This window comes from Sus scrofa, chromosome 16 (assembly GCF_054392235.1).
Source record: "Sus scrofa isolate SSC_HxYL_T2T_F1_AM1 chromosome 16, Sscrofa_HxYL_maternal_Yorkshire_Landrace_v2.0, whole genome shotgun sequence".
NCBI classification, from domain to species: domain Eukaryota; kingdom Metazoa; phylum Chordata; class Mammalia; order Artiodactyla; family Suidae; genus Sus; species Sus scrofa.
Window position 1 is genome coordinate 87,450,982 of NC_139398.1, and position 21,011 is coordinate 87,471,992.

The window sequence follows — 21,011 nt, forward strand, 5'->3', positions numbered from 1 at the left end:
CTACACCGCAGCTCACAGCAATACCGGATCCTTAACCCACTGAGCAAGGCCAGGGATCGAACCCACATCCTCATGGATACCAGTCAAGTTCTTAACCCACTGAGCCATCATGGGAACTCCAAAGTTGGTTCTTTTATCGTTGTAATTGTTTTATGAAAACTTAATCGTAAATGTAGTTATGGTCACTGCTACAAATAATAGTGACTCATACTGAAAACTTGCAGCTAATAAACACGATACTTTAGTTATTAGATCTGGCAGAACGAAAATGGCAAGGCATCATTCGAGGCAATTTCCGAATAAACTCCCCACTTTCAGTACCTACCCCTCGGTATTTTATATCCAGTCTCCCCTGGTTTCCTGAGGTTCCTGAGGACATGATCGGAATGGATGTTTATCAGCATGCCTATGAACCACAAGGCGAAACCTAGAGAAGAGAAAGTACTCGAGGGTGTTACGGTTAATACACTGCGAAATTCACAAGCCCCGGCCCCAATGCACATTATTACTGTAACCCTTCATGTGATTGTTGTTGCTATAACACAGGCATAACTGCTAGGAGAAATCATCGTAATAAATGCTGTCCTTTATTTAGAAAAATGACTAATAAGCACTGCTCTAGGTGTGTGAGATAGGGCTTTGCTTTTCTTTTTCTTTTTCTTTTTGGTCTTTTTGCCTTTTCTAGGGCCGCTTCCCAGGCTAGGGGTCGAATCAGAGCTGTAGCTGCCAGCCTACGCCACAGCCACAGCAACACGGGATCCGAGCCGCGTCTGCGACCTACACCACAGCTCATGGCAACGCTGGATCCTTAACCCAAGGAGCGAGGCCAGGGATCGAACCCGCAACCTCATGGTTCCTAGTCGGATTAGTTAACCCCTGCGCCATGACGGGAACTCCATGCTGTTTTAATAATACTAATAAATGATCTAATGTATTTAAAGTACTGTGACCTGATGGCTACGGTCTATGTTCCGAGGATGACTTGTACGATTGGAAATGCGACTTATGACTCTGGCACAAGGCTCTTTTCCAGGAAAGACGTGATCACCAGCGGGTCAGCCGGGAGTGTATCTGCCCTCACCAACACGTCTGCAGCGCGATGCCCCCTCGGCTCCCTCGTGTGGCTGGGGAGGGGGGACATGCACTCCCCACAGTCAGCTGCGTGCAGGCCCCTGGAGGGAGGGTCTGAGCAGCTGACCTCTGGTCCTCGTCCTTCTCTGTAGCCTCATTTGAACTGAACGCACGCCCACCACTGACTTCCTGCTCACACAGTAAGTGGCACATCTGGGGGTGCTATTTGGGCACCTCAACTCCCCACAGCATCACCTCCTGGCTCTGACTATCTCCCAAAGCATTTGAGCGTTTTCTCTCCCAGTCTTAACACGTCTGCAGAGGCTTTTTATCACTTAAAGGAGAAGCATCAATATCATATCAATGAATTCCAACAAGAAAAAGTGCAAACTGTCAAAACAGGGGTTGATAAAAGGAAGAACTTGACTTCATGAAAAGAGTTAATTTGATTGTCCTGAGAGATTTTAAAATGTGAGCGTTCCCACTGTGGCTCAGTGGGTTAAGAACCGGACATAGCTGTCTGTGAGGATGTGGGTTCCATCCCTGGCCCCGCTCAGTGGGTGAAGGATCTGGCATTGCCACAGCTGCGTGGTAGGTCTCAGATGCGGCTTGGATCCGGTGTTGCTGTGGCTGTGGTGCAGGCCTGCAACTGCAGCCCTGATTGGACCCCTAGCCTGGGAACTTCCATATACAGAAGGTGCGGCCTTAAAAAGAAAGAAAAAATTTTCAAACAATTCATCTTAGAAATGAGTCCCATGAGAATCGGAAATAAACATTTACAACCTTTTTCTTTTAGTTTTAAAAAAATCCCCTCCCCCTGTCCCTTGTTTGTCTACTTTTCTGGGCCCATGTGAGGCGCTGGTTTAAACCACCACGCTGCTGTTACTCAATTTCGATCCTGGGCCAGGCCTTGACCCTTCCTTTCTCACGAGAAAAGAAGCTAATTTCTTCCCTTATCTGAACCTTGGGAGGCAGAAGGCATGGGTGCAGCGCCTGGCAGGGCTGAAGAAAACAAGACCAAGAGCTGGCGAATCACGAGGCTCTTAAGGGCCTGGGCACCAGCTTTTTAGGGCCACATGGAGGTTCCCAGGCTAGGGGTCAAGTCAGAGAGACAGCTGCTGGCCTGCACCACAGCCACAGCAACGCCAGATCTGAGCCACATCTGCGACCTACACCACAGCTCATGTCAACGCCGGATCCTTAACCCACTGAGCGAGGCCAGGGATCAAACCTGCAACCTTATGGATACTAGTTGGGGTCATGACTGCTGAGCCATGATGGGAACTCCTAATTTCATACTCTTAACATGCTACTGTGGGAGTAAGTCATACCTGAATTTGCTAGAATTCTACATGCTAGAAAGGCAAACATTTAGAAGAAACTTCCATGTAACCAAAAGCCCCCAAATCATTTATTTTTAACATTCTTGTGTATATATATATATATATATATATATATATATGTATTTTTGGCTATGCCCGTGGCATACACAAGTTCCCGGGCCAAGGATTGAACCTGCACCACAGCAGTGACAATGCAGATCCTTAATCCACTTGGCCATCGGGGAACTCCCTTGCAAATATTGCTTTGACGGCTGTTTTCTTATCACTTTTATTCAGAGCTTGTGAGGGTATCATTAGAGCTCTGAATGTGTTCTTTTCTTAACACTAATTGATACAAATGAAAACATTTCAAAAGCGTCACCAACCTCAACGTCTATGCCAGTGCGTATGACCACAAAAGTCTAATTGCCTCGCTGGCATCTGACCCTCCAGGAGAAACTGGGGGTGGTTTAACGACCGTCTTAGATTACCCGGCCAGGGAGCGCCAAGCCTCCTTGATCTGCCACAGGGCTCACTCTGCCGGACCTTGTGGCTATTCTTGGGCTCATCTTAAGAACAGGTATGCGTGCTTTCAGCGCTTGAGCGGCCGAGGGGGCCAGGCACCTGCGTCAGCCCCACTGCGGATGCTGATGTGCACTCCACGTCAGCCCTCCCTCCAGCCAGCCCCCCGCCCCCCGCTGGGTCGAGGCCCTCCGAGGACTCCTTGTTCCCCCAAGAAGTGTGTCCTTTCTGACTGGTCACGTGGAACTCGGACACGGGAGTCATGGCGAGAGTGATGGAGTCCCTCCCTGAGGACACTCACCTGCTAGAAATCGGGGGTCAGTGACCCAGTCGTCGGCATACACGGCGTACTGGCTCAAGTACCTGCTCTGTAAGTAGCCGTTGTAGGTGCAGAACAGGAAGGCCAGTATAAAAGGGTACAGCGGCATGGGCTTTCCTCCTCGGATCAGAAATGGGAAGACCAAAGCCCTTAGGAAACAAGAAACATATATATATGTGTATATATAAGTATTAAAAAAAATACAACAAGCATAAAGCATCTAATTTCTGTAATTCTATTTTAAGTGCCTTGGGTTTTGTTTTGTTTTCATTTTAGGGTGAGGGCTGCACCTGTGGCATATGGACGTTCCTGGGTTAGGGGACAAACTGGAGCTGCAGCCTATGCTCCAGCCATGGCTATGCCAGATCTGAGCCACATCTGCAACACAAGCCGGAGCTTGCAGCAACGCTGGATCCTTAACCCACTGAGCAAGGCCGGGGATCAAACCCACATCCTCATGGATACTAGTCACTTTTTTTTTTTTGTCTTTTTAGGGCCGCGCCCATGGTATATGGAGGTTCCCAGGCTAGGGGTCTAATCGGAGCTGGAGCTGCCAGCCTACACCACAGCCACAGCAATGCCAGATCCGAGCCGCATCTGCAGCCTACGCCACAGCTCACAGCAATGCTGGATCCTTAACCCACTGAGCGAGGCCAGAGATGGAATCTGTGTCCTCACGGATGCCAGCTGGGTTCATTAACCACTGAGCCACGACGGGAATTCCACTAGTCAGGTTTTTAAGCCACTGAGCCACAAGGGGAACTCCTCAAGTGCCTTGGTTTTTACTTAATCTTGCTTTCTCTAGAAAAGTCATTCTTAGTAATACTAAAATTTATTATAGCAGTTAGAAGCAGAATTTCCAGTTAGGCGTTCTCGCTATGGCACAACGGGATCGGCAGCGTCTTTGCAGCACTGGGATGCAGGTTCGATGCGCAGCCCAGCACTGAGGGTTAAGGATCTGGCATTGCCACAGCTGTGGTGTAGGTCACAACTACGGCTTGGATCTGATCCCTGGCCAGGAACTCCACGTGCCACAGGGAGACCAATAAAGAAAAAGAGAGAATTTCCAGTTAACGAAAGAACCGTATTTCAATAATGTCCCCGCTGTGGTGCACAAACCCAGGATTCCAATTACACGGAGCGGGAGGTGGACACACTGGACGAGAGAAAACTGAAGGCTGCACGCGTTTCTCAAAATTTCCACCATCCTAAACCCAGTGCTTGTTCTCGTCGGAGCAGTATGATTTGGGGGCCACCATCACATCATCTGTCACCACTGCACTGGCTCCCATTCACGGAGCACCCATCACCGGCAAGGCCGCCCAGCTCCCTGCCTGGGAGGCGCTGTCATACACATGTGACCGAGGACAAAAGACTCAGCATCTTCATCTGCTCAGGGTCACAGGGAGAGTGGCAGAGTTCAAGTGTCAATCTGGGTACCTTGGAGAGCATGTTTTTTGGTTAAACCACACTGGTTGAGGTGCACCTCACGAGAACACAGCTATACAGACGAGGGATGAGAAGTATGTGACGAAAAAAGGATGCCAATTTTCTGTTTGAATTTTCTCTTTAAAATCAATGTGCCATACATTTAAAGAGGGGGCATCCCTACGTATCCTGGTCCTCAAGAGAACGAGAAGAAACTATGTCCAAAGGCTTTCTGCCAAATAGGCTTGACGGCATTCTTAAAAGACAGGTGACCAAAATTGGCCCAAGGAGAAAGTGACAGCCCGAACCCCTCTATCAATGAAAGAAACTGAACTTCGACAGAGGGAAGCCTAGCAAAGGCAAGACCAGAGTTGGGGGGGGGGGTAACTGCACAGAGGCACCCGGGGCATTTCGGGGGCTCCTACTGTTCCACATCCGGACACGGCAATGGCTGTATACCTTTATCCTGTCATCGGAATCGATCAAACTACAGACTTAAAATGAGTGGATTCGATTTCTGTAAATTATAGCTTAAAACAGGGGAAAACGTAAAAACGTATTGTCCCCATCTTGGCCGTCCCTCCAGGGTAAACCCATAACCTACTGTGGATGCTAACAGCACGATAATAGGGCCCTGATGCCGGCTACGTGCCCTCGAGGCATCCTCTCCCCACAGTCTCACTCGGCATCTCGGGAGAACATTCAAATGCATCAAAAGCAGTCTTCAGGGCCCTCCTCTTGTGGGGGCCAGGTCCCCCCCCAAAGAAGACCTTACATGAGTCTCAGGCATAGCACTAGTTAGACACTAAGCTACCCCTGGGCTGTTATGTCATCGCTGAGGGAGTGACTGGCCCAGAAACTACCCTAGTGGCAAGAACCCCGAAAAGAAAAAAACATCCCGGCCGTCCCTCCGTGCCTCAGGGCAGCCTGAGGCCCCGTGGGCAGCGTGCAGGGGCAGTGGGCTGGCCATGCGATGCTGCTAACTGCCAACACCTGCAATGCAAGACCAGCACTGGGTCTCAACCCGGGCCAACGTGTGTCTTGGACCAGCACAGGCTCCCTTAAAGACAGGCAGAGATTTAGACCCGTTACGGCTGTCACGGTGCCTTTCTGTCCCTCCCTGTCTCTCAGCCAGGGCAGAGGGCCTGGTGTCAGACCCAGAGCAAACAGTCCATATGGCAGAAGACAAAACGGGTCTCACCCTGTCTCTGGGCGCCTGGACTTGAGAGCCACCAGCAGTGAAGAGCCTCGTTTGTGAAGCCGGGGGCATCAATGACCTTAGAGGGCAGTAAGGTGAGAAAGTTGGGAAAAACCTTCTCTGGCCATCATGGTCTCAAGGAATTTTCCAGGAGGCAAACTGCAGGACAGAACTGAGAAAGTTTGAAAAAAATACAGGAGAAAAAAAGAGCAGGAAGTAAGACTTAGGGGGTGGTGGGGGCAGGAGCTGGGCTTCGTTTAGAAAGATACCCGTTAAAAGGCAGAGAGAGGGCTCAGACCCTGAAGGGCTGTGGACCTGAACAGAACCCCTGCTGAGTTCCACACAGGCTCCTAGGAAGGCAGGGCCAGAGGCGGCAGGAACCCAGGCAGCTCGAAATAAGAAAAAGAGATCCTGAAACGGGTGAAGGAAACCTGCCAGGCTAGGCGTCACCAGTTTCTAAACGAGGGACGCCGGCGTGTTGAGGAAGCCACTCCGGAGAAACAGGCTACCCCCGCGCCCAGGGAGATGATTTATGTGCTGCACACTTTTTTTTTTTTTTTTTTTGTCTTTTTTGCTATTTCTTTGGGCCGCTCCCGCGGCATATGGAGGTTCCCAGGCTAGGGGTCGAATCGGAGCTGCAGCCACCAGCCTACGCTAGAGACACAGCAACGCGGGATCCGAGCCGCGTCTGCAACCTACACCACAGCTCACGGCAACGCCGGATCCGTAACCCACTGAGCAAGGGCAGGGACCGAACCCGCAACCTCATGGTTCCTAGTCGGATTCGTTAACCACTGCGCCACGACGGGAACTCCTGCTGCACACTTTTGATAAATTTCGCCCACTCTGCTTTCAAGTTCTCGGCTGGATGCGACACTGGCAAACACTGGCTGGCACGCTGTAAGGAAGAAACCCAGACCTCGGTCTGGTTTGGCCCTCACGAATGGTCCCCATTTGTCATTCGTGTCCTATGCCTGTGACAGCAACCTGGGTCTAGAGCAGTGGTCAGCAAATCCCACCCCAGGGCCCAAACCAGCCCATCACCTGTTTTTGCACAACCTGTGAGCTGAGAATGGTCTTTACATTTTTAAATAGTGTGTGTGTGTGGGGGGGGGATAAAAAGACTCTTTCCTGACTCATGAAAATTCTATGAAATTCAAATCTCAGTGCCCATATAAATAAAGCAGGACTGGAACCCGGCCACGGTCCTGTGCTGACACGTCTGCGTAGGGACAAGGACGTGGGACAGCACTTGCGCGTGGCGGTCTCATCTCTGCTCTGCTGCTTGGTGCACTGCCGATGACTCGGTGACCTGAGCGCCAAGCCCGGCGCTGGGCCCTGTGACATCAGTGCATCCCCGTGGTGTCGGAACAAGACAAGCGGACCCTGCATCCCTTGAAGGTCCAGTGGAACGTGAGCTCTTTTGTTGCTGCATCAGATGGCAAAGCATTCTCTGGGAGGCAATGCCCACGGTGGCTCTGCCAGGAGGGTACCACAGACGTTGATACCACCAACCAAGGGCCCGTGGCCATACCCCTGATGCACGTGAAAGCAACAGGCAGGAGAACTGGAGACGTGGACACAGAATTTCTTCACCAAAGACATGACAATGAGGCTACAACCCCGGGAAGCGACCACGCAGTTCATTCTGTCAGCCAAGTGAGGAAAGCCATGGAGCAATGATGAGTTAGTTAACTGCAGCCGCCAAAGAACCAGGTCCAGGCAACAGAAACTTGTTTAACCTGCTTAGCCGTTTGGGGAGATAGTTGCTTGAGGAGCCAGGACACAGGGACACCGTCAGTTAAAAGGTGAGGCGGGAGACGGAGCGCGCCCCCATCCTTGGCTTGGCCCCTGGCGGGTCCAGGGGTGCTGTTGCTGCCGCTCAGCTGTTTGTTCTGGGGATCAAAGCTGAGGCTGAGTGACTAAGAGATAAGGCTCCCCAAACAGCCTGCGAGGGACAGCTCAAGGTGAGGTTATTTCCAAAGACGCTGTGGAAAAACAATAATTCATCACAACCTAAAGTGGAAGCTGCTAATTACCACCTGTAATTCGCGGTGGTAAAAATGTACGGAACAGGTACACAAATCACACATTTGGAAAGCTTGGGAAAATGTAAGGTGTTTAAAGCTATTTCCTATATCAGCTTTACAAAAAAAAAAAAAAAAAATCTGGGAGTTCCCTGGTGGTCTAGGGGTTAGGATTTGACACTTTCACCGCTGTAGCACGGGGTTCAATCCTTGCTCTAGAAACTCAGATCCCCCCCAAAAAATTCTATTGTGTATAACGGAACCAGTACGTGTCAACAGTGAATGTGACACCCCCTCTGTGAACCTGATCAGTATTTTGAGCTCAGGACAGATTTTCTTATTGAGAAAAACTGCCCTCAGCCACTACTACGGAGTTTTAAAGGGCTTTGAAAATTCGCTTTTGCTCGCTAACGTCGCCTTAGTGAATCCACCTGGCATTGTCAGGCAAAAATCACTTTTGTGCAAAACTGACACTGCATCAGTCATTTCAATGACAGCTGACACTGAATCAAAGTCATGTCAAACTGCCTGACCCACTGCCCACGCTGTGAACATTAAAAGCAGCAGCAAGACCTACGTGCTCACATCAGTGGGCAGTGGACACAATTTCTAAGCCCAGACTACAGTTCCACCAGTTTCTTCCAGCTTGATTTCCGTATTTTAAAATCCATGATTAACTGCGTCATCAAGGACTTGTCACCTGATCTTTAATCAAAAGGAATTAACCTACGATGTCATGAAACACTAAAATATCAAGCGAACAAGGGACTGCAATCCCATAAAAGACTTTCAAGCCAGGATTATATTCAGTTAAAATCAAAAATTTGTGGACTGATATGAATATTGGCTAGTACTTACGAGTGAGCGTGAAAGGATGCAAATTTACTGCAGATAAGCAACTAAGAAGCAGATACAACAGATCTTACAACAGATTTTGATAAGAAGGTGCCCTGGAGTTCCCACTGTGGCTCAGCTGTAATGAACCATTCTAGCATCCATGAGGACATGGGTTTGACCCCTGGCCCCGCTCAGTGGGTAAAGGATCCTCGTTGCTGTGACCTGTGGTGTAAGTCACAGACGTGGCTCGGGCCCCGTGTTGCTGTGGCTCTGACATAGGCCGGTGGCTACAGCTCCGATTCGACCCCTGTCCTGGGAACTCTGAAAGCCGAGGGTGTGGCTCTAAAATGACCAAAAAAAAAAAAAAAAAAAAAAGAAGATGCCCTAACAGATCCCAGATTCACTTCAGTGTGACGCCTGACAAAAAAAGAATTCCATTCTTCTCATTACGCCTGCACTGAGGTATTATATTTTGCATTTTGTCACTAGAGTTTTTGTGAAAGTGTGTTTCCTCTTTGGTTATACATTCTATACTACACACCTTATTTGGTCCTTTGGCCCAGAGAACTTAGCACAGGCACTCCCTGGCCCTTTCCAAAAACGTTTGCAGCCCTTGGTCTAGATTAAAACAGGAGTTCCAGTCTGGAAACGCTCTTGCCGGCGGCCCTGGCCCTCGCCTTGCGGGCAGCCGGGGGCCTGGGGGACTGCACGGCTGTGTCCTGCTCCCCGCGTGGCAGGAGGGTTGTGCTGCCTCCTGCTGCAGCCCCCCCCCCCGCCCCCGGGGAAGATGGTCGTGAAGAACCCAGCAGAAGATTGCTCCTTGTCTCACGAGAGTGTCAGGAAAGGGGCGAGGAGTGGACACGGGGCCTTAGAAGGCTGACACAGGCCTCTTCTGTAGCTCTCTGATCTCGGGCCTTGGAGGGGACACCAGTGACCCCACTGACCACGGGCCTGGCCATAGAACCAACTGAGGTCCGAACAAGCTGTCGGGAGCGATGCCACCTGTGCCTGCAGACTCCAAGAAGTAGCTAAGACGGCCCTCCCCTGAGCACGCCCGTGGGGACCGGCCACCCTGGCTCTGAGAGCACGTCGGCCGGGTCTTCGGCAGCCAGGCGTCCAGATGCCACACGCCTCCCAGTGGTGAGTGCTCTGCCCCTTCTTGGGATCTCGCGTCATCTTCAGCTCCTTTCCTTGGAAACCCAGGCAGCTGTCGTATGAAGTGCTCTCCTTTGACCTGGGCCAAGTGGGAACCAGGATGGGGGCAGGGAGGCCTCTGGGTGGGCTTTGACCTGGCTCTTCACCTAGACTCTGGAGGGGCAGAGTGGCACAAGGATGGTGGGGGGCCCCGGCCGTTTACCGGGTGAAGGATCCAGGCTCAGACACCGAGGGAGGTGGGCACACCTGCTGGGGGGTCACAGCGCCTGTCACCACCCAGGGCCTGGGACCCAAGCCACGTCGGTTACGACAGGCACTCACGCATTGTCTCAGCCTCACAATCACCTGCGGGAAGCGAATACCACCCTGTCTTTGAAAACCGGCTTTAAGTCAGAGGTTGGAAATTCCTTAATCCAGACAGCATTTTTTGAGAACCAATGACGTGCTTGGACTTAAAAGTCTTTTCTTTAGGTGCTGGGTTCTAAAGCCATTTCCTGTGCTGCACACACACACAATAGCCAGGTCCCAGGGAGCCTGGAATTCCACCCCTGCGTCATCGGAGGGGGTGCGGGATTGAGTGTGTGACACTTTGTTCTTCATTGTGTTATGATTTCCTCATTTTATTTTCCTTCTGTTCCATGTAAAGAAATAATATGTACTTTCTGTGGAGTTGTTTTTGTTAGCCACCGGAAACGGGCGAGTGTTTGTGTCTATAAGGCAAAATCAGGAAGGTGTGGCAAGTTCCACGAGGGGTTTTGAACCAAGAACCCGGAGAAGCTGAGCATCCGCGGCACGTCCATGCCCGGGGCAGCCCGCCACCCTTCTCCTTTTTGGACGAGTTCACAGGCTTAGACAGCGTGAAAGGGCTTCTCCCGTAGTTCCTGATAAAAATATTCCCAGTACCTCCTAACCCGACACAACATGCCTTTTTTACACTCAAAACTGTGACTATCACCCCGTTTAACGGATTGAGACCCAGAGGCCCAGAGGAATACGGTGACCTGGGTGCTGGCGAGGGACCCTGGGAGGTGGGGACATGTGTTCCATCCAGCACATCACAGGAGGGGGCAGAAGCAGACCGGGCTGGCCGGCCGCCCCGGTCACCCCACAGCATGGTCCTTGCAAGTCAGTGCTATCAAGTGTTTCTTCGCCTAAGCCAGGACCATGCTTACGTTGTGATGATAAGTGACAAAAAACGGGATAGAGGATTTTGTGTTCGTCTCTGCATTATTTTTACCCTTTAGAACAAAATGATCAAAACCTTATAAGAAACCACAGAAGAGAGGGGAACGGGCCAACATATCCTCCAGGGTTATGGCCGAGTGACGGGATGAGAGGAGGTTTTTCTTCTCTTTCTGGAATTCCTCTGCGTTTTCCGTTTTCTACAAGAAGCACGCCCCTCAGCTCTCAGTTCTTTTTTTTTTTTTTTTTTTTGGTCTTTTTGCCCTTTTTTTAGGGCTGTACTCAGAGGTTCCCAGGCTAGGGGTCTAATCGGAGCTGTAGCCACTGGCCTACACCACAGCCACAGCAACGCCGGATCCTTAACCCACGAAGTAAGGCCAGGGATCGAACCTGCAACCTCGTGGTTCCTAGTCGGATTCGTTAACCACTGCGCCACGACGGGAACTCCCCAGCTCTCGGGTCTTTTGCATGCAAGGTGCAGACGTGTATGTTAAGGCCTGGTGCCTAATACACTCAGAACAGACCTGATGAGTGAGAGCGAGCAATCAGATTTCTTGGGCTGAAGACTTGCAACTGCTTATTGGAAGACGCTCAGAGGGAGTCAGGCAAAGCTAATGAGGGAGAAGACCACGGAGGACCTGTGGGGCAGTTTCTGAATTTTAAGAAACAAAGCTGTCCTATAAGCCCCCATGAAAGAAAATGGACTTCCTGAGAACAAAGTGTCCGGAGCATCAAGCAGCCTCCAGAGCCCCAAGCTTCTCTACCTCCCAAGCAGTTCTCCGTGGTTCTCTGGGCCACTCGAGGCGAACGCCTACACAAGACCCAAGTCATTGGCAAATAACCACCCTGCCCATTTGCTGGATGGCCATCTGTTCAGAGACGGAAAGCATCCCTTTCAAAGGCCACATGCGGGGAGCCACGTGAGACGACGATTCTTTAATCATTGAAAGTGAGAGTTCGATTTTTGGAACCCCAGACACAAGCACCGTGACTGTTTCATTCACACGGTAAACTGTAAGAATGCACTCTTAAAATGTTTTTCCACGGAACTGGAATACTAACAGGCCAGGTTTCTTGCGATACCCAATGAGTCATTCGGCAAATGATCGGACTCTCGAAAGATAAGCAGTGGGACAGCACCTCGCAGGACGGCCTGCTGTGTTCTACCTCCCAAATTGAGGAAAAGACCAAAGAACTCAGCCGAGGGTTTGGGCAGTAATTTAGGTAATAGATTGGAACATTTCTGAAGTACGTAACACTGGCAGGGGTTGCCAATTTTAATAACTGACTGTGTTACTTTCCTCTCAACAATTTGACATTGTGGAGGGCAACGGCGCTGCCTACAATGTGGCTCGGTTCCTTCTGTGTGTCTTTCCTTCTGCCAAAGACGCCTGCGGAAATGATTAAACTGCAATCAAGCCAGGTACTGAAGCACTTTGCCCTTTCAAGGCAAGGTTATCGACGTGAGCGTTTCAGCTCTTAGCATAAAACTTTCCCTCTCCTCCAATTGCCTGAATCCTCGAGGTAAGGGGGGAAGGACTGGGCAGGCCTGTCACCCTCTCCAGCTCTCTGCTGTGTTTGAAGGTGATACCTGCCACATGACACCTTTACAGTGGCCAGGCTCGCCCCTGCCTTAGAGACCCCAGCAGGAAGAGAGATGGATCCAAGCAGACAAGGTGCTTTGAGGCATTGCAGTCAGGGGTAGCGACAGAATCAAGGTCACAGACTTGGCTGAGCACAGACTCTGAGGTGGGTGTTGGAAAGTCTGCACTCTAGGAGGTGGGGTGCGTGTGGCACTCTTCCTGGGCGGCCTCAGGGTGAAGGCAGTGATTGTGTGCTCAAGTGGGACTTGGGTTTGTACCTATTGCTAACCAGAGCTGAAGCCAAAATAAGCCAGTGACTCACGTGTCACGGCTGAGTGGGAAGGGGAAAGCCGTGACATGGGTGACAAGGGCTTAGGTAGCATGGAAAAGCCTGCCTGGCTGGACAGAAAGCAGCAGGACAGAGGTGCGCTGGGGCTGGAGGGAGCCACGTCTAGGGGCCACTGATGAATGCAGAGCAGCTCTGGGCTGATCTGATCCCCACACCTGGCTCAGGTAAGTGGGTACGAGGACAGACACGCTCTATGCACCCATAGTCTCGGCCACCAAGGGCGGTATCAGAAGATGGGGCTGGTGCCCCCAGGAATGCAGAAGCCTGCACTGCACAGGAGGGGACCCCTGTGACGACAGGAGGCAGGAGGCACTGAAACCACCCAGGGCCGCCGGTGGGGCAGCCCTGATGTTGGCCATGGATTAGAAAACGTGCCTCCAAAGGTCCTTCGCCATCCTTGGGGGACTGGTTGGGGCCCATGTTCTGCCCCACAGCCGTCCCCTCTTCCCCTCCTAGGCAGCCCTTCCCTCCCGCCCCTGGCTCTTCTGCCCAGAAGATGCCGTCAGTTCTCCGGAGTCTGCCTCGCTCTCCAGGACCCCTTCAGGGAGTATCTGTTTCTCTCTCTCTGCCTGATAATAAACAGAGTGCCAGGCACGTAGATCAACCCTCAGCCAACATGGGCCAAGGGAACACAGAAAAACACACAGCCCCTCCCACAGACCACGGGAAGCCCCTCTGCCTGGCTGGGGTCCTCAGAGGCCAAACCCCCCTTGGGCAGGGCCCTGCCTCCCTCCTGCCATCCCACAGCTTGGTGCAGGCCTTCTGCAGCCATCTGCCAAGTCCCCTAAGTCCCGCCCATTCAGCCTTGCAGGGTCTCCCAGGCATGTCCCGCTGCATGTTTCTCCTGCCACCAGCCCAACTCAGGCTTGGACTCGTGCAGTCTCGTTTCTTACTTGTCTCCTCTCATCCACAGAGCCCTGGCAGACGAGGGAGCTGTGTAAATGTTTCTTGGACGGGCTGCATGTTCGAACAAATGCTGGATGCGGTTGGTACTTCTATTCTCGTCCAAGAGCTCAACGGCTTAGGTCAAATGGCCGTTTAATAAATTAGTTGCTTGGGTTGAATGGAAGATGCTTATCTTTTCTATTGGGAAAACTTAAATGTCCCCAAACCACACGAGCTGTGTGTATGACTGTTACGACTTGAGGAAAAAACAAACAAACCGACCAAACAAACAAAAAACAGCTCTGCAGTTAAAAAAAAAAAACAAAACAAACAACTACATCTGGCCCAGCAAATCCTTAGGAGCAGAGATTTTAAAGCCACTGGTTGAGAGACCAGGGTGGGGGTGGGGTTTAGTCCCAGCAGTTTCTTGTCTAAGCGGGTAAAACACCTGAATTCTGTGGCTCAGTGGCCTCGTCTCCACAAAATGATCTCCATTCGTGGTCTAGTTCTAGAAGCAATGTGGGCCCTTTGGGAAGCTGCCTCCGGTTTCCCACAAACATCTTATGTCAAAGCTTCAACTCCAGGCTTGCGGATGAAGCTCTGTTAAGGGCTCCCTTTCCACCTTTCCAACGCCTCGTCTTCCTAGGTTATACTATTGGCACTTGAAGCTGGAGCAGGGTGTAGGAATGACATGCAGCGAAAGGAGCCAATACGCCCACCTGCACAGCGACACAAAGTGGTGCTCCTTGTCGTCCTTGACCATTCAGATCTGCTAGCATTGGATGGGATTGGCTTTACTTAAATCACATACCGATGACACCGCTGGCTGGCTGGTACTATCACCATGCCTGTTTCACTGATGGGAAAACCGACTGCAGAGCAGCTCTGTAACCTACGCTGGGTGACCAGCGATGGCTCTGGGCTAACACCTGGCAGTCTGACTCCAGAGCTTGGTTTAACCATTACAGAAGCAGACAGACAGACCAGGTTCTGGCGTGTTTGTGAAGAAGTGCATAGAGACAGCAGACTTCCACTGACACTCGAACCGCAGTAATGCCAGTCACATTACAAAACACCCTGCTGGCTGCCGCCAACTTTGCTTACGGGGTGCTCTAGGAGTGCAGGGACATGGAACGCAAAGCCTTTGTGGGACCCAGACTCTGCCCGCTTCCAGAGCCCGCAGAACGGCAGATGGGGCCCCAGCTGCAGCAGGGACCCAAGAGAGGCTCAGCGACACCCGCCCTTTCCAGATCCTGCTCTAGTAAGGTGGAGCCCCACAATGACAGAGGTCAAGTAAGTGAACCCAGCCCAAGTTCACAGAGTAAGTGAGCCCAGCCCCCTCTCGTGCAGAGAACACCTTTTTGAAAACTGGGCAGCCTTCTGAAATGTGAATAAACATTTTTAATTTTAAACTGGTTAACCATTTGGTTCAGCTGTGCAAACACCCAAGCCTAAGAGCCAGAGAGACACCCAACTTATCAGAGGTCCTGAAGAGTTAGACACAGCCACTGAACAGTCTTCGCAAAACCAGGCAGAGGAAAGTCACTTTGTGCTTAAGGTTATTTCTTGGAAATTCCCTCCCAGAACCCCGAGGGCCCCTACGGAAGGTGGAGGCGAGCGTCCCAAGCGCATCCCTTCGAGCCAGTGCAGTCTGTTCAGCGGAAGGGGAGATGGGGAGCGTTTTAGGAAACCGGGCTTTCAAGTTGCGGGTGACCATTTATTTGGCTGGTGAAAGCTCTACCCGCGCAAAAGGACCAAAGTGGAACAGTAGAAATGAGCACACTGGGAGAGGGAACCAGGCCCTGGGGCACAGGCAGAAGGAACCCGCGTGGGGTGGCAGGGAGAGGGCAGGGCCAGGGGGTGCCAGGGATGGGGCAGCGCACCGGGGAGTCTCAGGGTAGGGGCAGCACCTCGGGGATGGCTGGGAGGGGGCAGCGCACTGGGGGTGGCAGGGTGGGGGCACCCCGGGGGTGGTAGGGACCGGGCGGCGCACCGAGGGTGGCAGGGAGGGGCGCGGGGCAGCCCGCCCTTACCTTTGCGCGTAGTGGATGAGGAACATGGCCAGGAGGATGCAGTTGGGCCAGCGGCTGAGGCGCTCGGCCGGCGCGCCGGCGCACGCGAGGATCGGCAGGGCCAACGAGGGTAGCTCCTGCACTGCCCAGGCCGCCCGCGCGGGCAGCCGAAAGGCGGAGCGCGGCGATGCGTAGCGCCCGTAGGGCGAGCCCACCAGCTTCAGTATCACGTAGCACAGGAAGCCCAGAGCGCCCTCCAGGTAGGCGAGCGCGTCCAGCAAGAACCGCTCGGCCGGTTCCATTGTGGGGAACGGCAGGCGTGCTCCATGGCCCGCCGGCCGCGACCCGCCACATATAGCGCGGCGTCGGGGGCGGGGGGAGGGGGCGTCGGGAGGCGCGGTTACCCGAGGTTGGCGCCCGCGGCCGAAACCACCGGCTGGGATCCGCCCCGCGCGGGCAGCCTCGAAGCGGTACGTGCGCGGATTCAGCGGAGCAGACGGGTCCCGGGCACGTGCCGCGGGCGGGGCGGGAGGCGGGCCTGCAGCCCTGGCCCCGCCCACTCCGGCCCTGCCCCTCCTCCATCGCCGCGAGGCGCACGCGCGCCCTCGGGCTGTCCGCAGCGCTGCCTGAGCCCGCGCGGGAAGCCAGGGCGCTCGGCGCGCAGGCGCCTTTCGGCCTCCTCTCCGGAGCCGCTTTCCCCACTTTTCTCCTGGGGGCCGTCGGCGTTTCCTCTCGCCCGCTGTTTTCTGGGAGCACCGATCGCGACACTTTGGCTCGTTTCTCGAAGGCCCCTGCACGTCCCAGAGAGGCGCAGGCGCAGACCCGCGGGGTCCTCGAGCTGCAGCCCGGAAGTGCTCGCGGCCGGTCCTGGCGGGTCGGTGTGTGAGGGCGGCGTGCGCGGCCGCGTGGGCCATGGGGCGGCGGTCGCGGGGCCGGCGGCTCCCGCAGCAGCAGCAGCAGCAGCAGCGGCCCGGGAGCGCGGAGGACGGCGCCGAGGGCGGCGGCAAGCGCAATGAGACGGTAGGAGCTGGGGTGAGGGCGGCGAGGGCCCCGGGTGGGCCTCCCTGGCCCTGAGGCCTGCGGGGGTTGAGGGGCGGCTCCCCGGCCCTGGGTGGACGTCTTTTTCCTTCCTCAGGGCTGGGAAGGCGGGTACCCCGAGATCGTCAAGGAGAACAAGCTGTTCGAGCACTACTATCAGGAGCTCAAGATCGTGCCCGAAGGAGAGTGGGAGCAGTTCATGGAAGCGCTCAGGGAGCCCCTCCCGGCCACGTTAAGAATTACTGGCTATAAAAGGTAGGGGGTCGTGCCTCTTGTATTTCGTGTAAAACTGGTGTAAAGATGCCCAAAATTAAAAACGAGGGTGTCTGTCCCGAAAAGTGCCTGCGAGCGGTGTGGATTCTAGAGTTTGGAAGCACTGAGGGGAGGGAGCACGTGTTCAACGGAATAGGGCAAGGGGGTGTTGCAAGTTGGGAGGCTAGAACCAGGCATGAAAATGCGGTCTGAGAACGGGTTGGCTCCTGGGAGCTTGTGCGTTGAGGATGCCCACCGTTGGGAACAAACACATGAGAGTTTGTGCCACTACCACTAAGTAAGAATTTCGGCGTTCTCTCCTTGAAGAAATTCTTGTAGTCAGGTAACTGAGGGGGTGAGCTCGTTGCCCACTGCACAGCGAAGACAACAGATACCAAGGCAACGGTGTTTTGCAGAAAAAGACTTTTGCTCCTTGCGGGGCAGTCAAGCAAGGAGACAGGAGGCAATGCCCAGATCTGTCTCCTGGTCTGCTTTTGAGTGGCAGTTTATCATGGAAGTCAGGAGTAAGGGGAGAGGAGCCCAGAAGTAACCAGGAGAAAATAAAAGTAAGTTTCAAGAGTTCTCTGTGCTGGGGACTCTCCTTCAGGCCACTCCCTGGGTCAAGTGTCCACTTGTTCTGTGTTCATTCAAGGGGGCTGTGTGTGAACAATTTGTTTCCATATTTGAGGCTTCCTTGGTCTTCTGCAGAGGGGGCTTGGAGGTTTTATTAAGTCACTTTGTTTCTTCTTAATGAGACTTGAGTTTGTAAGTTACAGGGTCTGGTTTTAGTCCTTGCTGTGTGTTGGTCCCTCTTTAATCTCTAGGGATCTGGGTGATGAAAGCTCTAGTTGCTTCCCGTGGACGAGGTGTTTAGACCTTGCAAGGGCTTGAGGAAGGAAACTGTTAGGCCCTAAGCTGTATACATTCTCCAGTATTCAATCCGGATTGTTGGAGAGGTTGGTATCCGCCTCCCCCCCGTCCCCCCAGGTCAGGGTTGAGCCCACAGAGGAACAGTCTGGTGGCCCACGGTCTCTGAGACACAGACTTGACAGGAAGGTTAAGGGGCATGGGCTCAAACAGAAGAATCAGTATGACTGGGCTTCAAGGAAACACCGGTGCATGTGGGCCGTTTAACTAAGAGGAGAAAATCCCTTATGGATTGGAAGCTCTGCTGGCAGAAGGATTACAGATGTCCTGTGACCAGCTGGCCTGCTGGTATCGGTTCTTTGTGTTTTGGTCCACTTGTCTGGTGGTATTTGTCCATGTGCAGTGACTCGTGACCTCCTTGTTCCCCCCGGGAGATAGTGGAGCACTGGTTTAGTATCCGGTGTACATTTGCTAAGGCCTTCACCCAAAGTGTTAGTTCATCTAAACTGGAGGCTGTCAGTTTGGGCCAGTTGAGCCTCCACGGGGGCAGTTCGATTTCCAAGGGGGTCCTCCTGACAAGCATCGTCCCCCACCCCACCCGGTGGTACTGCTGGTCCTAAGCCCGTACCTGTGATTCTCTGTCTCGAGGCTCTTTGCCTTTTTGTCTGCTTTCCTGGGTGAAAAATATTTATCTCAGGGTGGCCATGGTCCCAGGGTACAACGGCTTGGCTGCACGTCCAAGTGCAGTTGACATGGCGAAACACTGACCTGGTTGCACTAGATGGGTCCTGTGTTTCCTTTGGGCCATTGGCTCTTGGTCCCACAGAGAAGCGCAGATCCTTCCAGGGTGCAGGTTGTCATCCACGTGTGTTTCTGGAAGGAGAAAGGGGCTGGGGCCAAGGATGAGGTCGCGGTGCACCAGCGACCTGAGGAAGGTGATGGGCCCAGCTCTTAGGCTCTGGTCAGCCTGCAGGCTGTTCACTTGAGGGCTGTTACAGCGGCCGTTTCTTTGCCACGCTTGAGTCCGTTCTAGCCGACGCCGGTCTCTTGGTAGTCAGTGTATTTTAAGGCCCTTCTGAAAGATGGTTTGACCATCCGGTTTGGGTCAGTTCCTTTTTAAACATGAGGTTGGCAGCAGGGACAGCAGGAATCTTCTTGGGCCTTAGGGCCAGCAGATGGGACTGGCCAGGGCAGTGTTGGGGAGCCTTTGCCAGGTTAAGGGCTATGATGTGATTTCTAATCAGTGACTGGCGTTCATCCTGCACGACTTCAGAATATGTGAAGTTGGTCACAAGGAGTCTCCACAGTGGCCAGGCTTATTTCTGTCTCCAGAGTGGTCTGGATACCATCCTGAATTAGCCACGGGGACCGCTAGGCCAGCTCCTACCCTCCCTGGGTTTCCTGGAGTGGCCTCGTGAAGCCTGTTGGCCTCTTGTCTTGCCTTTCCCGAGACCATTCTGCGTTGCTCAGAAACGAGGAATTTGTTAGGGATGGTTTGAATATCTCCCCGGGTTGGGGTTTGCGTGCACACACGGAGGAGGAAGTGTTCTGTTTCCTTAGGCGCATCCTGGTGTGAAGGCGTGTTCTTGCAGGTGTACCAGTCAGATGTTGGAAATGAGTCTGCAGGTGTGTTTGCATGTGTACCTGCCTTGAGGCTGTTCTGCCGAGTCAGTTTCTCTTCGAGACACGTGCTGCAAGAGGCATTGCCCTTCTTGGGTTTGAGCAGCCCCCTGCCCGATTGGAGTGTCCTGCTGGGTATGAGAGGCAAGACCATTCCTTCGGGGTTTGGGTGTCCCAGGGTGAAGGTGCAGAGGCGGCTGCCTCTGCTCCCCTGTGAGGAGATGGTGGGGTGGGTGAACTTAGCTGATACCAGGGAGTCATCCTCCTTCCTTGTCTGCTCTGGCAGCACGGGCTTTCTTTGGGCTTCTCCCTGTTGCCCCGTGACCTGACATTTCTTTTGAGTGGTCTTGTGTTGATGCAACAGCATGAACGACTGTACCTGAGGAGCCTCATCGCTTTTCTCTTTTACGAAGTAAAAGTCATTGCAAGATGTTGCAACTCAAAGATCCTTTCCCAGACCACTGCTCCCCCCGGGTTTAGAGGGTGTTGCCAGCAGGCAGTGTTGCGAAAGAATATCATCTTTTGCTTTCTCCTGGGCTCGTGGCGGGACGAGCTCCGGCTTTGGTGAATGTCTCCCCGTTGGCCCATTTCGGTGGACCATTTGCATTTCCTGCTTTAGGTGGTTTTTCCAGGTGGCTGCAGCAAACAGGGTCTCTCCAGGGTTGCTGGTGAAGCTCTGACGCTGTGGCGTTGGCAGGAATGCTCCCTCGCTGGTGCCAGCACAGTTCAGGAGAGCGAGCCTCTGATGAGCTCCCACGACCAGCTGCTTCCTCATGAACATGGAAGGTCCCCCCAAAAAATGTTCCTTTAGAAGTGGTTCCCTGCGAGGCTGTCCCAGGTCAGGAGCAGACGCCTCAGCTGGCTGCCTCCGTAAATTCCCCGGTCCCCTGGGAAGAAACAGTGCCACTTCTCTTCTTGGTCAGAAGACGCTGGTGAGGTGACTTCTTAGAGGGGTCTTCTGTGGTCGCCACGACCCTCAGCCCCCATGGGCCACATTCAGTGTGTGCCAGCCGCGGTGATAGACAGGGAGGCCCGCTGCCTGACGCGCACACACCTCACTTCCAGAGGTACTCGCCAGCCTCCGCTCAGACTCGGGACCACATTTAAGCTGTCGGTTTCTAGGAGTTTCTACTATGCTCAGTTTCTGGAACATCTGGGAGTGTCTCTGAGAACAACTGATCCTTTCACCTTTCTCGCCGGTCGCCTTCCCCGGTACCAGCGCCCTCTAACGAGGGGCAGTACAGGCAGAGAGAAAACAGGCTTCAGAACTACCTACTGAGACACACAGCCAGAAGGCGGCATCTCTTCCGGAGCCTCTCTTCCACAAAAAGTGCCACTGCCGTG

At 53.3% G+C, this 21,011-nt stretch overlaps 2 protein-coding genes across 12 annotated transcripts in view; one reads left to right on the plus strand and one right to left on the minus strand.

Moving 5' to 3' along the window:
- Positions 1 to 16,403, minus strand: part of SRD5A1 (steroid 5 alpha-reductase 1) — a 29,668-nt gene extending 13,265 nt beyond the window's left edge. For 3 of the 4 annotated variants that reach the window (XR_014830772.1, XR_014830771.1, XM_003134156.7), the window contains exons 1-3: positions 15,912 to 16,403; positions 3,217 to 3,383; positions 326 to 427 (exon numbers count right to left, since the gene is read on the minus strand). Coding sequence is in view for 1 of the 4 variants with exons in the window: in XM_003134156.7 (XP_003134204.6) it covers positions 326 to 427; positions 3,217 to 3,383; positions 15,912 to 16,192 (550 nt within the window). In the remaining 3 variants the exon portion in view is untranslated. Of the gene's footprint in view, positions 1 to 325; positions 1,696 to 2,384; positions 3,384 to 15,911 lie in introns of those variants that run through there. The other variant, XR_014830773.1, reaches the window with a different exon arrangement.
- Positions 16,404 to 16,738: 335 nt separating this feature from the next.
- Positions 16,739 to 21,011, plus strand: part of NSUN2 (NOP2/Sun RNA methyltransferase 2) — a 66,944-nt gene continuing 62,671 nt past the window's right edge. For 7 of the 8 annotated variants that reach the window (XM_013982784.3, XM_085001696.1, XM_085001692.1 and 4 more), the window contains exons 1-2: positions 16,739 to 16,910; positions 17,026 to 17,183. In XM_013982784.3, coding sequence (XP_013838238.3) covers positions 16,803 to 16,910; positions 17,026 to 17,183 — 266 coding nt within the window. In that variant the 5' untranslated portion in view covers positions 16,739 to 16,802. Of the gene's footprint in view, positions 16,911 to 17,025; positions 17,184 to 21,011 lie in introns of those variants that run through there. The other variant, XM_085001693.1, reaches the window with a different exon arrangement.